We start from the raw sequence: 15299 nt of genomic DNA, 5'->3' as shown, positions 1-15299 counted from the left end.
CCTGCAGGGGCAGAGGGGAACACAGTGGAATGGAGAGGGAGATGGGAAGGAAATAGAAGAGAGAAAATCTTCTCTGAGTATAGCTTTTTATAGAGTTTTGACTTTTTGAACCATGTTAAGGTTTCATATACTTGAAAAAATAAATAAAATCAACAAGGACGGGGCAGGGGATAAAAAATAGAATTTTAAAAACCTTATAAACACAAATTCATTTGTGTTTCAAATAACACAACCACACTGAAGGGGAGGCAAGGGAGAAATAACCTGAGTAACTATGAATATGGTATTTTGACTATGTAATCCAAGGTTAAAGGCCAAAAAGAACCATACATAGTTGGTAAGTTTGTTTCTCACAGGGGCACATGTTAATAATTATGAAACTACTTTATATGTATTCTAAGATACACAGCAAATGTAGAAAAGCAAAGAAGAAAAGGGGGAAGGCCAGAATGAGCACTGTGGAACTGGATTGAAGCTAGAGGTCATCAGTATGAACTCACAGTTTTCAATACACAGGCAGATAATTATAGAAATAGATACAGAGGTGTCGGGATTGCAGGTATACACACACATAAATTTCCTAGCTCTGTCCACTGAGAAGACTGGAAACAATGAAATGTAGGCAAAGCAACATTCAGATCATCCTTTCTAAATACAATCGGCCCTCCATATAGGGGGATTCTGCATCCATGGATTCAACCAACCGCAGACTGAAGACATTTGGTGGGGGAAAAATGCATCTTAACTAAACATGTACAAACTTCTTTCCTTGTCATTATTCCCTAAACTGTACAGCATAACAACTGTTTACATGGCATTTATATTGCATTAGGTATTATAAGTAATGTAGACATGGTTGAAGTATACAGGAGGATGTGCACAAATTATATGAAAACACTATGCTACTTTATATCAGGGACTTGAGGTTCCATGGATTTTGGTATCCACAGGAGGTTCTGGAACCAATTCACCACATACCTATACTGAGTGGCAAGTGTATTATTCTCTAAGAACCAGTGATCCATGAATAAATGGCTGACTCTAGGGCTGGAGCAGGAAAGTATAAGACTAGAACATCTTGTGCTGTCAGAAAGAAAGCACTTGTGTCAGTTTATTTGGGGCGCCATAACAGAATACCATAGATTGGGTGGCTTAAACGATAGAAATTTATTTTCTTCAGTTCTGGAGACTAGAAGTCCAAGAACAAGATGTTGACAAGTTTGGTTTCTCCTGAGGCTGTGTGCATCCCTGGAGTTTCTCCCTCTTCTTATAAGGGCACCAGTCATCCAGGATTAGGGCCCACCCAGACAACCTCATTTAATCTTAATTACCTCCCTGAAGTCCCTATCTCCAGAATGTAACTGAGGTGTACTAGGGGTCAGGACAAAATAATAAATACTGGGGGCATGGGGGTACCAAAACTCAGTCCATAACAGCATCCAAAAAATTATACGGGCATACTAAAGGACAAAGGAGCCAGTTTGAAGAGGCTTCTACTGGACCAATCTCAAAAACTTAAGCAACAACCCAGTATATACATAAATCCAGAATATATGAAGAACTCTACAACTCAACAACAAAAAGACAATTCAGTTTTTAAAAGGGCAAATAATTTATTCAAAGAAGATATACAAACAGCCAGTAAGCACGTGAAAAGATGCTCAACATCACTAGTCATTAGGGAAATGCAAGTCAAAATCACAATGAAATTCCCATGCACACTCACTAGGATGGTTACAATTAAAGACAATAACACATACTGGCAAAGATGTGAAGAAACTGGAACTCTCATACATTGCTGGTAAGAACATAAAATGGTGCAAAAACACCCTTTAAAAAAAAAAATTGGGTAGTTCCTCAAAATGTTAACCACAGAATTATCATATGACCCAATAATTTAACTTCTAGGTATACACTCAAAGAGAATGAAAAATGTATGTCCATGCAAAAACTTGTACACAAATATTCATAGCAGCATTATTCATAATTGCCAAAAGGTATAAACAACTTAAATGTCCATCAGCTGATGAAGAGATAAAATGTGGTAGGGCCAAGCACAGGAACTCATGCCTGTAATCCCAACACTTTGGGAGGCTGAGGCAGGAGGACTGCTTGAGGCCAAGAGTTCAAAAGTGGCCTAGGCAATGTGGCAAGACTTTGTCTCTACAAAAAATAAAAATAAAAAATTAACCAGTTGTGGTGGCATGTGCCTGTAGTCCCAGCTACTCTAGAGGCTGAGGCAAGTTTAGGAGTTCAAGATTACAGTGTGCTATGATTGTGCCACTGACTTCCAGCATGGGCAGCAGAGTGAGCTCCTGTCTCTAAAAGAAATAAAAAATAAAACACAACATGTAGTATGTCCATAAAATGTAATATTATTCAATCACAAAAATGGCATACTGATTCATGCTCTATCATGGATAAACCTTGAAAAAAATTACACTAACAAAAAGAAGCCAGACACAAAAGGCCACATATTGTATAATTCCATTTATATGAGATATGTAGTCACATTCAGAGACAGAGAGTAGATCAGTGGTTGCCAGGGGCTGGCAGAACAGAGGAATGGGAAGTGACTGCTTATGGGTAATGAGTTTCTCTTTGGGGTAATAGGAATATCCTAAAATTAGATAGGATATTGTGAGGATTGCACAACTCAGTGAATATACCATAAGCCACTAAATTACATACTTTAAAAGGGTGAATTTTATAGTATGTGAATTATATCTCAGTAAAGCTACTACAGATAAATTTATAAAAGAAGGAATGAATAAAGCTAGTAGTGGATTATAACCCATAGAATAAAATAAAAATCCATGACATAAATACTGATTTTAAAAAATGAATAAATGGCCTATTGTAGTTCTGGCTACTTGGGAGGCTGAGCTGGGAGGATCACTTGAACCCAGGAGGCTGCACTGCGCTATGACTGTGTCTGGCAATAGCCACTGCACTCCAGCCCAGGCAACATAGCTATACCCCATTTCTAAAAAAAAAAAAAAAAAAAAGAAGTAAAATAGAAAAAAAAATGAATGAATGGAAGAGAAGAGAAAGCTGTTGCTCACAATAGGATTCTAATTAATAAATCTAAAAGGAATAAAGATTCAAATTGGGAAATCACTACTTGTCAACCACCACAATAATAACTATTTCAAGCAAAAGTTATCAATGGATATTAAAAGTCACTGGCAAAGTATGAAATAAAATAGGATATTTATAGTCTCAAAGTATCTTCCCACAATATACTTCAATACAAACATGAAGAGAATAACTTCACATTGGTGAAACCTGGCAGATACCACCTTACTAAGTGCTCAAATCTAATATCATTAGTAATTTGACATCAAGTGCCACAACAGGATGCATTGAGAAGAAGACAGCATCACTTATCCATTTTTGTCAAAAATATGTAACTCAAATCTAACCATGAGGAAATATCAGACAGGCCCAAACTGAGAAACATTCTAGAAAATAAGTGGCCAGTACTCTTCAAGTATCAAGGTCATTGTGTTAGTCCGTTTTCATGCTGCTGATACAGACATACCCAAGATTGGGTAAATTATAAAGAAAAAGAGGTTTAATGGACTCACATTTCCACGTGGCTGGGGAGGCCTCACAATCATGGCGGAAGGCAAAAGGCACGTCTTACATGGCAGCAGGCAAGAGAGAGAATGAAAGCCAAGTGAAAGGGGTTTCCCCTTATAAAACCATCAGATGTCCTTAGAATTATTCATTACCATGAGAACAGCATGGGGGAAACTGCCCCCATGATTCAATTATATCCCACCAGGCTCCTCCCACAACATGTGAGAATTTTGGGAGCTACAATTCAAGATGAGATTTGGGTGGCAGCACAGCCAAACTGTATCATTCCACCCTGGCCCCTCCCAAATCTCATGTCCTCACATGTCAAAACCAATCATGCCTTCCCAGCAGTCCCTCAAAGTCTTAACTCATTTCAGCATTAACTCAAAAGTCCACAGTCCAAAGTCTCATCTGAGACAAGGCAAGTCCCTTCCACCAATGAGCCTGTAAAATCAAAAGCAAGTTAGTTACTTCCTAGATACAATCAGGGTACAGGCATTGGATAAATACATTCATTCCAAATAGGAGAAATGGGCCAAAACAAAGGGGCTACAGGACCCATGCAAGTCCGAAATCTAGCAGGGCAGTCAAATCTTAAAGCTCCAAAATGATCTCCTTTGACTCCATGTCTCACATCCAAGTCACACTGATGCAAGAAATGGGTTCCCATGGTCTTGGGCAGCTCTGCCCCTGTGGCTTTGCAGTGTATAGCCTCCCTCCCTGCTGCTTTCACAGGCTGGCATTGAGTATCTGTGTCTTTTCCAGGCACACGGTGCAGGCTGTTGGTGGATCTACCATTCTGGGCTCTGAAGGATGGTGGCTGTCTTCTCACAGCTCCACTAGGCAGTGCCCCAGTGCGGACTCTGTGTGGGGGATTCAACCCCACATTTGCCTTCCGCAATGTACTAGCAGAGGTTCTCTGTGAGGGCCCTGCCCCTGCAGCAAACTTTGGCCTGGACATCCAGGCATTTCCATACATCCTCTGAAGTGTAGGTGGAGGTTCCCAAACCTCAATTCTTGACTTCTGTGCACCCACAGGCTCAACACTATGTGGAAACTGGCCAGGCTTGCAGCTTGCACTCTCTGAAGTCACGGCCCAAGCTCTACCTTGGTCCCTTTTGGCCATGGCTGGAGTGGCTGGAACACAGGGCACCAAGTCCCTAGGCTGCACACAGCAGAGGAGGCCCTGGGTCAGGCACCTGAAACGTATTTTCCTACTAGGCCTCCGGGCCTGTGATGAGAGGGGCTGCCACAAAGGTCTCTGACATGCCCTAGAAATATTTTCCCATTGTCCTGGTGATTAACACTTGGCTCCTCATTACTTAGGCAAATTTCTGCAGCCAGCTTGAATTTCTCCTCAGAAAATGGATTTTTATTCTCTATCACATCTTCAGGCTGCAAATTTTCTCAACTTTTATGCTCTGTTTCCCTTTTAAAACAGAATGCTTTTTAACAGCACCCAAGTCACCTCTTGAATGCTTTGCTGCTTAGAAATTTCTTTCGCCAGATGCCCTAAATCATCTCCCTCAAATTCAAAGTTTCACAAACCTCTAGAGTAGGGGCAAAATGCTGTCAGCCTCTGTGCTAAAACATAGCAACAGCCACCTTTACTCCAGTTCCCAACAAATTCCTCATCTCTATCTGAGACCACCTCAGCCTGGATTTCATTGTCCATATCATTATCAGCATTTTGGTCAAAGTCATTCATCAAGTCTCTAGGAGGTTCCAAACTTTCTCACATTTTCCTGTCTTCTTCTGAGCCCTCCAAACTGTTCCAACCTCTGCCTGTTACCCAGTTCCAAAGTTGCTTCTACATTTTGGGGTATCTTTACAAAGCAGCAACCCACTCTACCAGTACCAATTTATTGTGTTAGTCCATTTTCATGCTGCTGATAAAGACATACCCAAGACTGGGTAAATTATAAAGAAAAAGAGATTTAATGGACTCACAGTTCCACGTGGCTGGGGAGGCCTCACAATCATGGTGGAAGGCGAAAGGCACGGCTTACATGGCAGCAGGCAAGAGAGAGAATGAGAACCAAGTGAAAGGGGTTTCCCATTACAAAACCATCAGATGTGAGAATTATTCACTACCATGAGAACAGTATGGGAGAAACTGTCCCCAAGATTCAATTATATCCTACCGGGTTCCTCCCACAACACATGGAAATTATGGGAGCTACAATTCAAGATGAGATTTGGGCGGGGGCACAGCCAAACCATATCAGTCGTAAAAGATAAAAAGACTAAGGAAGTGTTCCGATTAAAGGAGACTAAAAAGATATACAGCTAAATACAACGTGTGATCCTGGATTGGATTCTGAACCAGATAAGGGACAAGAATAAAATCTGTATATTAAATATCAGTGTTGCATCAGTTAACTCCCGGAATTTGATAAAATTCGGAACGATCTCTCCTCACTACTTTCCCACACTCCTCTCCAGGGCCTCTGCACGTGGGCACCTGGGCCCTCCTCTGTTCATACCCCTCTTCTGTCTGGACTGCCCCTCACTTCATCCTTCCCCCATATGCAGTCTTTCCTAACTGTCCTTACGTAAGAGAATGACTTTGGTTTTAAGAAATTCACACTAAAATATTTAGAGGATTAAAAAAAAAAAAAAATACAGTGACCAAGTGAAGCCTCCCCAAGGGGCACACCCAGCTGCGAATGAGCCAGAGGTGGTGACTCCTGGTTCCTGAGAACGAAGGTGGAGCTGGCATGCAGGGTAGGAAGGGTGACCAGTGATCTGCTCTTTCAGGAGGTGGTGGTACAAAGGCAAAGGAGAAAGCCCAGGCCCACTGGAAGGTACATGGGGTGAGCTGTTCCTAGGAGACCCGCCAGCATTAGCAGAAGGAAAGCAACCACTCTCCCAATCATCTAACCGGTTATTCACAGAGTGGGCCACAGGACTACTCAATGCCCTGGACTGTCAGGAGACCGGGCCTACAAGTGGCCTAAATAAAATGAGCAAGAGAGATAACCCTGAGAGCTACCCAGTAAGCACCACGTCCAAAGTAAAAAAAAAAAAAAAAAAAAAGAAACTACCACTAGGGACAGCTTCAGGTCCAGTTCAGGGTAAACAGGCTATGAAAGCGATTTCCTGGGGCCATATATGCTTTAAGTTTTAACTTTATAGTTTTAGTTTCTCAAAGAATATAACTACTGATACAATACTGTGGCCATCAGGGAGGAAAAAAACAATCTGAACTGTTAAAGAGCAAAAAGGACACACTAAAGGGCAGGGGAAAATGCAGTCCCCCAAGCTTCCAACCGTGATTACAGAACCATCCACAGACCTGCCAGCTCCCACGGTCCTATCCTCAGGCAGTGGAGTTAGCTGTTTCTTCCACTCCAGAGATGCTCAGAAACAGCATTTCTTTTTTTATTATTTTGTTGTTGTTGTTGAGATAGGGTCTCGCTCTGTCACCTAGGCTGCAGTGCAGTGGCATGATCACAGATCACTGCAGCCTCAACCTCCTTGGGCTCAAGCCATCTTCTCACCTCAGCCACCACTCAGGAGTAGCTGGGACTACAGGTGCGCACTACTATGCCCAGCCAACTTTTGTATTTTTGTAGAGACAGGGTTTCACCATGTTGCCCACACTGATCTCGAACTCCTGGACTCAAGTGGTCTGCCCACCTGGGCCTCCCAAAGTGCTGGGATTCCAGGTGTGAGCCACTGCGCCTGGCCAAATACTACATTTCTCCCTTTCTGTTTATTCCACTTCCCCAATCCCAGTGAGGAAGCTCAAAGGTACTGTGTGCCCAGTGAAAGGAAGGCAATACAGGGGTTTCTTCTGACATAAGCATTTAGTTCCAAGGCCCCAGGGAGACGGGGGAGAAAAATGCCAGACAGGCGCCCTTGTTAGATTCAGGCAGACAAGCACATCTGCTGAGAGTAAGGAGAGGGTGGTATGAATAGAGGACCAGAGGTCTAAGTCAGCCATTCCAGGCAGCAAGCTAGAGAAGAGTCAAGAAGGGGATGAAAATGACACACGGAAGCACTGGTTTTTGAAAGGGACCCCTCCTGACGGCTTGCTCACTCCATCCTCTGCCAGACCCCGACTGGGACGTCAGGCTAAAGACAGGGCACTCTGACATGAACTGAGCCACATCATACCCATGCTGCCTACTGCTTCTGAGACTGTGGCAGGCTCCCTTCCTTCTCTAACCAGAGATACCCCTGCCCCAGGCCAGAGCTGGTTTTATGCTTCACTTTCCTCTCCCCAACCCCCACCATACTATACCCTTACTCTTCACTTCTGCTCAGCTTAGCCAAGCTGAGACTCCTGTGTCTACTAACAACAGAATGAGAGGGAGAGAGACCTTTAGTCAAAGGGAAGATCAAGTCTGTGAGGCTTGGATGCAATAAGATAAAATTAAAATGATGCATCATTTCCATGCTACTAAAGCACTATTATCACTAAGGACTTTACAAGATGAACTGTCCCGCCCCAAGATATGAACACCCTAAGAGGAGAGGAAGGAACGCCTAGCACTAAGGGGTGCCCCCTCTTTGCAGCACTAACAGAGCTGATGTAAGTCTCAGGGAAGAGAAACCCAGCCTGCTACTCAGGAAACACACGCCTATGGCTAAGAGACTGGAGTTCACAAGGCCCGGGTCTCACCCTGCTCTGCTCTGCCCAACTGAAGAACCCAAATCAATGGCTTCCTCTCTCCAGGCAGTAGTGTGCTTGACTCTGACTCAGACTAAAGGATAATTTGGGCATTCTGTCTGTGGTTATAAAGAAAGGAGAAAAGTATCCTTTGTCTTATTACTGAAAAGTCAAATGTCAAGTTATATCTATGTCATAGAATTATAGATGCAAATAGCTGACCCTGGTCTAAAACTGCAAGGTTACTATAGAGTTACTTAAAACAGCAAAAATTCAAAATGCAACCTAAATATCCAATAATAAAGTCAATTAAATATGAGCAGTTAATTCCTTGGAATATAATGCAGGCAACAGTCGTAAAAGACTACTTGACCTTTAAAAGTCTAATTGAGAAGACTATCAACATACAGAAATGTTCACAAAATAATGCTAAGTGAAAAACGGGGCACGTAATGCTATATACCAAATAAAATAATGAAAAACTATATCTACATGTAGAAAACACAAATTATAATAGTTGTTGGGGAAGGAGACTGGGTGACTTTTTAGGTCAACTTTAAAAATGGGAAAAAAAAAAGGTAATTTTAAAAATAGAAAAGAATAACTTTTAAGACTTAAAATTATCAGGATTTGTTGGATTTTTGCTTTTGTGTTTTACAGAAGTTGAATAGTAGGATGAGTGTTTTTTCAATGAATAAACCAAATCAGTCCAGCATTCTCTGGCTGCCCCTCCAATGTTAGAAGATTCTCTCATCATCTGCACTATCCTTCTAAGGATGCAACTACTGCCTCTGCATTTTAGATGTTTTATTAGCTGCTTCACAAATGAAAAGGCTATTAAGTAACTCTCAGTCTATAGGTTAATTAGATTTCTCAGTACATTTTATCAACTTTAATACACGTTTGAAAAGCCTAAATTGCCCTATATTGATCCAGTAAAACTGTTCCCAAAAGCATTTATCTGCACCATGAATTTGGTTATACCAGAGATCTAATTAATAATCTTCTAATATACAAAGTAACAAAGTGATATCAAGAGAGGCAGTTAAGAAAAAAGAATGTAGACTCTGGACAGCATGCGTGGGTTCGAATCCCGACACTATCACTGTATGACCTTGGGCAATTTTCACAGCCTCTCTATGCCCTTGGCATTTTTATCTGTAAAATTAAGTGATCAATTCACAGAGGGTCGTTTGGAGGATTAAATGGCATCATACTTAGAACAGTGCCTGGCACGTAGTAAATGCTTGATAAATATTAATTACTATTATTTATCCTTATTCCTTTCACTTTAACACAGTTATCTATTCCCCAACCCACCAACATTAATCCCTTCAAAGTAACAACCAGAGTGAAAGGAAGACTGCACTTTCATAACATTATTAATCAACAACTGTTATGCTGAAAATATAAATCCACAGAATTGTGATTCTAAGATGATTTGTACCACCCCTTAGCAAGCATGAACATTAGTAGTAATTTCTGCTGAACTAAAGACAGCCATCTTGATGAAATGATAAAACAAAGTTGTTTTTGTACTACTAAATTATTTAATAGTATTTCCTAACACTGATGTAAAGAAGGCTTCTATAAATGCTTTCCTCAGAATACTTCTAATGAAAAATATTCCCTTCAACTCCTCAGGACTTCTAAGCATCTAAATTTCTACACTTCTTTAAATTTCAGCTAAGCACTCAATTTTACTTTAGAAACAGCAAGCATATTTCAGGAAAGTTAAACCCACCTTAAGAATTCATGATAATTCAAGTTATCTTTAACAATCTCAAAAAGCACTCTAATGTCCTACATGTAAATGTGCTTTGTAAATTTTTAAATTCCATTAAAGTTTTACATACTTTGCTTTTACTTAAGAATCAAAATAGCTAAAATTATTGACATTGGGAAATGTAGGTGATGAAAGACCTATAAAATCTCTTTTAACTCAAGAAATACAATCATTTATAGAAAAACACTCACTTCCCCACTAATGAAACCTTGGGCAACCGGGTTAATCTTACAATGTGCACAGCTCTGAGCCTGGAATGCCTTCCCAGCAAACCTCTCCAAGCCAACTTCAAGTCCCTCTGCCTCCCTACCTCTCCTTTGAGTACCATCACCAGCACTGATAAATCATCCTCCTGTGTCTCACCACAATAGGGCACCAACACCTATAATCACCTATAATTAGCTTTGGCTCAAGGTTAGACATTACTATATCTTCCTAATGGTTTCATTTGTGTGACAGGTAGAATTCCAGTACACCCCTGCCACCTTGCAAGTAACCTGCCCCTGGTGTGCACACAACTTCTACCAGTTATTCAAGCAAACACTAATCTGGGTTCAGCTACAAAGGGGTTTTGCAGATGCAATTAAGGTCTCAGATCAGCTGACTTTTTAAAAAGGCGATTATCCAAGAAGGCCTGCCTAATCACATAAATCTTTTAAATCTGAGTCTAGGGGTCAGCAATAAGAGAAGTCGGAAATATCTGAAGCATGAGAAGAACTGGACACAAGGGAGACTCTCCATAGCTGGCTCTGAAAATGGAAAAGGCCATGTGGCAGGGAACATGGGCAGCACCTGAGAGCCAGCAAGAAGACAGGGGCCCCACAATCCTGCTGCCCCAAAAGAACAGAATTCCGCCAACAACCTGAATTCACCTGCATGCAAATTTCTCCCCAGAGCCTTCAGACACTCGGCCGGCACCTTGATTTCAGCTTTGTGATACCTGGAGCAGAGAGTCAACCCAGTCGCATTGTGTCAGGACTTCTGATCTACAGAACCATGAGCTACTAAATGGGTGTTATTTAAGCCACTAAATGTGTGGTAATTTGTAATGGCAGCAGTAGAAAACTAAATACAATGTATGTACGTCATTCTCTCCTGGGATGTTTTTGGTAGTGTGGGGACAAGCAAAAATCCTTTGAAATGTCTTAAGCATACTGCTGCGGATGGAACAGAAACACAGTACAATAAATTACTGCTACATGAACTGAACTGAAACAGAACAGAAACGTTGAGCAAGTGACACAGATGAGGGTGACCTCAAGAAGATTCCCGGCAGCCCTCAGGGGTACTGTGCTTATGCCTGCTTATTTCCTACACACTGTGGAAAGGGAACTAGAATGAAAGGATCACAGGAAGGCAAAAATCTAAGACAACTGGGCACGGTGGCTCACGCCTGTAATCCCAACACTTTGGGAGGCCAAGGTGGGCAGACTGCTTGAGCCCAGGAGTTTGAGACCAGCTTGGGTTACCGGTGGTGAAATTCCACCTCTACCAAAAATACAAAAAAATTAACCGGGCATGGTGGCATACACCTGTCGTCCCAGCTACTTGGGAGGCTGAGTTGGGAGGATCCATTAAGCCGGGGAAGTCGAGACTGCAGTGAGCCATGATTGTGCCACTGTCCTCCAGCCTGGGTGACAGAAGAAGACCCTGTCTTCTTTAGTTAACTATCAGTTGGGAAAAGGAGAGTCAGGACAAAAGAAGGCACTATTTCAGGAAATGCTCTGCCCTTTCCAACTTCTCCAGAGGCTGCTGCTTGGATACAAAAAAAGGCCTACAGGGAATAGAGAGTTAAGATTTCCACCATATTGGATTACTGGGAATTTTCAGTCTCCTGAAGGCATTTGATCACGCTCAGAAGCTTGTGGTAGTGGAAGTTAATCAATGCTCCCTTTGGGGTTGAAACAATTATTCCTCCCCATATGTCCTAGTGACATTCCTTGGTCCTGGCACAACTGGTTATCAAAACACACCAGTCGCAGACTGGGAGCAATTACAATGCATACATCTGGCAAAGGAGTCTAGTCAAGAAAGTGAATGTAATGAACATCTTCTACACATCAATATAATTTAAAAAAAAAAAAAAAAGCCAATTAGAAAAAATAATTAGGCACTCCACAAAAGATTTGGAATGCCAAATAAGCTTATGAAAAGTGATTGATATCATTAGCCATCAGAAAAAATTAAAACAAGGAGATACTACTACACACTCAACAAAATGGCTAAAAGTTAAAGACTGACAATGAAAGACTGACAATGCTCTGTATTGTTGAGGATTTCGAGCAACTGGCACTCTCATACTTTGCTGGTAAGAATGCAAAAACAGTGCAACTACTTTCAGAAATACTGTTTAACAGTTTCTGAGTTAAATGTGTGCCTACCTTCTGACTCAGCAATTCCACTACTTCTCAAGAGAAATGAAAGCATCTATCTACACGAAGACTTGTACAAGAATGTTCAGAGCAGCTTCTGCGCAAAGCCAAAAACTGTAAACATTCAAATATTCATCAGGTGTATGTTTATACAATGCAACAGATGTACTGAATGAATGAATGACTCTCAAAAACATTGTCTCAAAAAGGAACCTAGAGAGACGCAAAAGAGTATGTTCCCTACTGTCCTGTATTATTCCATTTACATTATGCTCCAACCCAAAGTCAGTCTATTGTGAAGGGCGGCCGAATAGTGGGTACCTCTGTTTGGGAGGGAAGACAGTACTCACAGGAAAAGGTCACCCGCTCTTAGAAATGCTATCTTGATCCAGGCAGTGGCCACAGGTGTATACAAATGTAAAAGGGCACTGGATCTGTACTTTTTTTTTTTTTTTTTTTTTTTGCGATAGTATCTCACTCTGTTGCCCAGGCTGGACTGCAATGGCACGATCATAGCTTGCTGTAACCTTGAAATCTTGGGCTTAAGTGATCCCCTTGTAGTTGGGACTGAAGGCGTGCACCATCACGCCCAGCTAATTTGTAAATTTGGATGGGGGTTGGGGAGCGGGTCTCGAACTCCTGGCCTCAAGCAATCCTCTCGCCTTGGCCTCTCAAAGTGCTGGTATACAGGCCTGAGCCAGGATTCTTGAAGATCTGTGGTTGAGCCAGTATTCTTGAAGATTTGTGCATTCTACTGTGTGTAAATCTTACTACAGCAAAGTATTTAATATTAAAAGGTTAAAGAAGAAAAGCACTACCAATCACCTATAGAAGAAGGAACAAGAAGATTTCTAGAACAGCCACTGACTGGCTAGGTGAACGGTGTCACACCATATGCTGAGGAGCACAAAGTAACACACTCTATCTCTGCTTTTTCGCTCTGAATAAAATGAGGAGCCAGAGAAAACACTAATCAAGCCACTCCCTGCTGAAAATTCATTGCTGGAATTACGGAGCCTAGATTGCTCAGAGGCCCTGGAGTCTAAGCCTGGCGCTGAGCTCAGTGCTTTACACTCATTACTTCATAATCTTAACAAGCCCATGAGTTAAGACCAAACCCGCTTTAGGATTGGGAAACCCAGGGTCCAAAAAGCACTTTTCTCAGGATGAGAGAAAGCATACTTATCAATACATATTGTATTCATCCATGCAGGACATTAGGGCGCTATGCACCTCAAAGATACTGGGTAGATGTCTGCAGAATGGACGAGGGGAAGACACGCACATTTCTGAACGACTGACACTCAGAAGTCCTGAACCTCAAGCTAAAGGCGACCTCGAGGGGAAGAGGCAGTCCTTCTATTACTACTAAGTCAGTAATAACCTCCCTACTTCCTCTTCTCTCCTTACAACACAAGGCGTTGTAAGCCCATGTGTACTAACGAAGGGGAAGAGTAGTCCTTCACTCCACTGGCTAGCATCTTTCAATCACACCAGAGACCGCACGCGCAGCCCCCACACTGCGCACGCGCCCTGGCTCGGCTCCGTCCCGCCCCATCCCGTTCCGCGACGCGCACGCGCAGGCTGGGAGCACGACTGCGTACCTGCGCAAAGCTGGAGGCAGACACTTTTTTCTTTTTGCTGGCGCCATAGCCCCCGCCGCTGCTGCCATTGTGGGACGGGCTGGCCGGCCTCTTCTTGCTGTTCCGGACTATTCCCGGAGTGGAAGTGGTGGCCACAATTGGAATTTGCGCCGCCATCGCACCCTGAGTCTTCCCTAGGTCCCCCCACCTCTTTCCCAGCGCGGGCCCTGGAACTTCCTTTCCGCTGTTACTTCCGTCTTGATGCTTGAAAACCCGGCCTGGACTCCAAGCTGTCGCTGGTTTCTCTCTGTGCAATCTAAAAGGCGGAGCTCGGAGCAGCCTGTGGCGTCGGAACGGGAAGATGTCAGCGGTTGTTGTCCTGCCACTCGAGCGCTCTGGGCGTGGGCCTTGGGTGGGGCACGTGCCAGGAAATCTCCATTGATAAGGAATAGAAAATCTCCCAATCTTTTTAAGTAACTACGTTTTTAAAAATTAATGAGTGTGTTGCCTTTTCTCACATAGAAGAGTGATTACTTTCGATGTTTGTAAGCGTAAAGCTGGGGTCATTCTCAGTAGACCGCCAAGCTACTGGCTTCCCCCTCTATCCCTCCCTGCCTTCCCCGCGGAAAAGGTTTGTATATAAATAGTGCCCAGATGGACTTGAAGGGTAAAGTGGTTCTTAATCTCGCTCTCTCTTTTTTTTTTTCTTTTATTTGAGACGGAGTTTGCTCTTGTTGCCCAGGCTGGAGTGCAATGGCGAGATCTCGGCTCACCGCAACCTCCGCCTCCCGGGTTCAAGCGATTCTCCTGCCTCAGCCTCCCGAGTAGCTGGGATGACTGGCATGTGACACCACGCCCAGCTAATTTTGTATTTTTAGTAGAGACAGGGTTTCTCCATTTTGGTCAGGCTGATCTCGAACTCCCGACCTCAGGTGATCCGCCCGCCTCGGCCTCCCAGAGGGCTGGGATTACAGGCATAAACCACCACGGCCGGCCGGTTCTTAATCTCTTAGGATTCACAGACTCCTGAGCATGGAATCTCTGCTTCCTCCCCCCGCCCCCCACCCCCACTTCCCCACCGGCCCGTTAAATGTATACAGACACAGACAAAATTTTACAGATTTCAGGGAGGTCACAGATCTACTAAAACCTATTTAGGAACCTCGGTCCCCCTACCCGCCTTGTTCTTTGCCTCATTCTACCCTATATTTTTACAGAACCTTTGCGACATTATATAACTAAATGGTTTATAATCCGATGATTAATATAGTTTTCGGCTCCTGCTAGAATGTAATCTCTATGAGGGAAGGGTAAGTTATGTCTTGTTCACTTATCAGTTCCCCCAGTCACAGTAC

General features: G+C 42.8%; 1 protein-coding gene across 4 annotated transcripts in view; it reads right to left on the bottom strand.

Annotated features, from left to right (window-relative positions):
- The window catches only part of INO80C (INO80 complex subunit C), a 29151-nt gene extending 14720 nt beyond the window's left edge, over nucleotides 1-14431 (bottom strand). The window contains exons 1-3 of one of the 4 annotated variants that reach the window (XM_050767313.1): nucleotides 13966-14431; nucleotides 5536-5589; nucleotides 3591-3644 (exon numbers count right to left, since the gene is read on the bottom strand). In XM_050767313.1, the coding sequence (XP_050623270.1) occupies nucleotides 3591-3644; nucleotides 5536-5589; nucleotides 13966-14121 (264 nt within the window). In that variant the 5' untranslated portion in view covers nucleotides 14122-14431. Of the gene's footprint in view, nucleotides 1-3590; nucleotides 4030-5535; nucleotides 13885-13965 lie in introns of those variants that run through there. The other 3 variants (XM_050767314.1, XM_050767316.1, XM_050767315.1) reach the window with 3 other exon arrangements.
- Between the last annotated feature and the right edge of the window lie 868 nt (nucleotides 14432-15299).

This window comes from Macaca thibetana, chromosome 18, assembly GCF_024542745.1.
Source record: "Macaca thibetana thibetana isolate TM-01 chromosome 18, ASM2454274v1, whole genome shotgun sequence".
Taxonomy (NCBI): domain Eukaryota; kingdom Metazoa; phylum Chordata; class Mammalia; order Primates; family Cercopithecidae; genus Macaca; species Macaca thibetana.
This window is presented reverse-complemented; position numbering and strand designations above follow the sequence as displayed.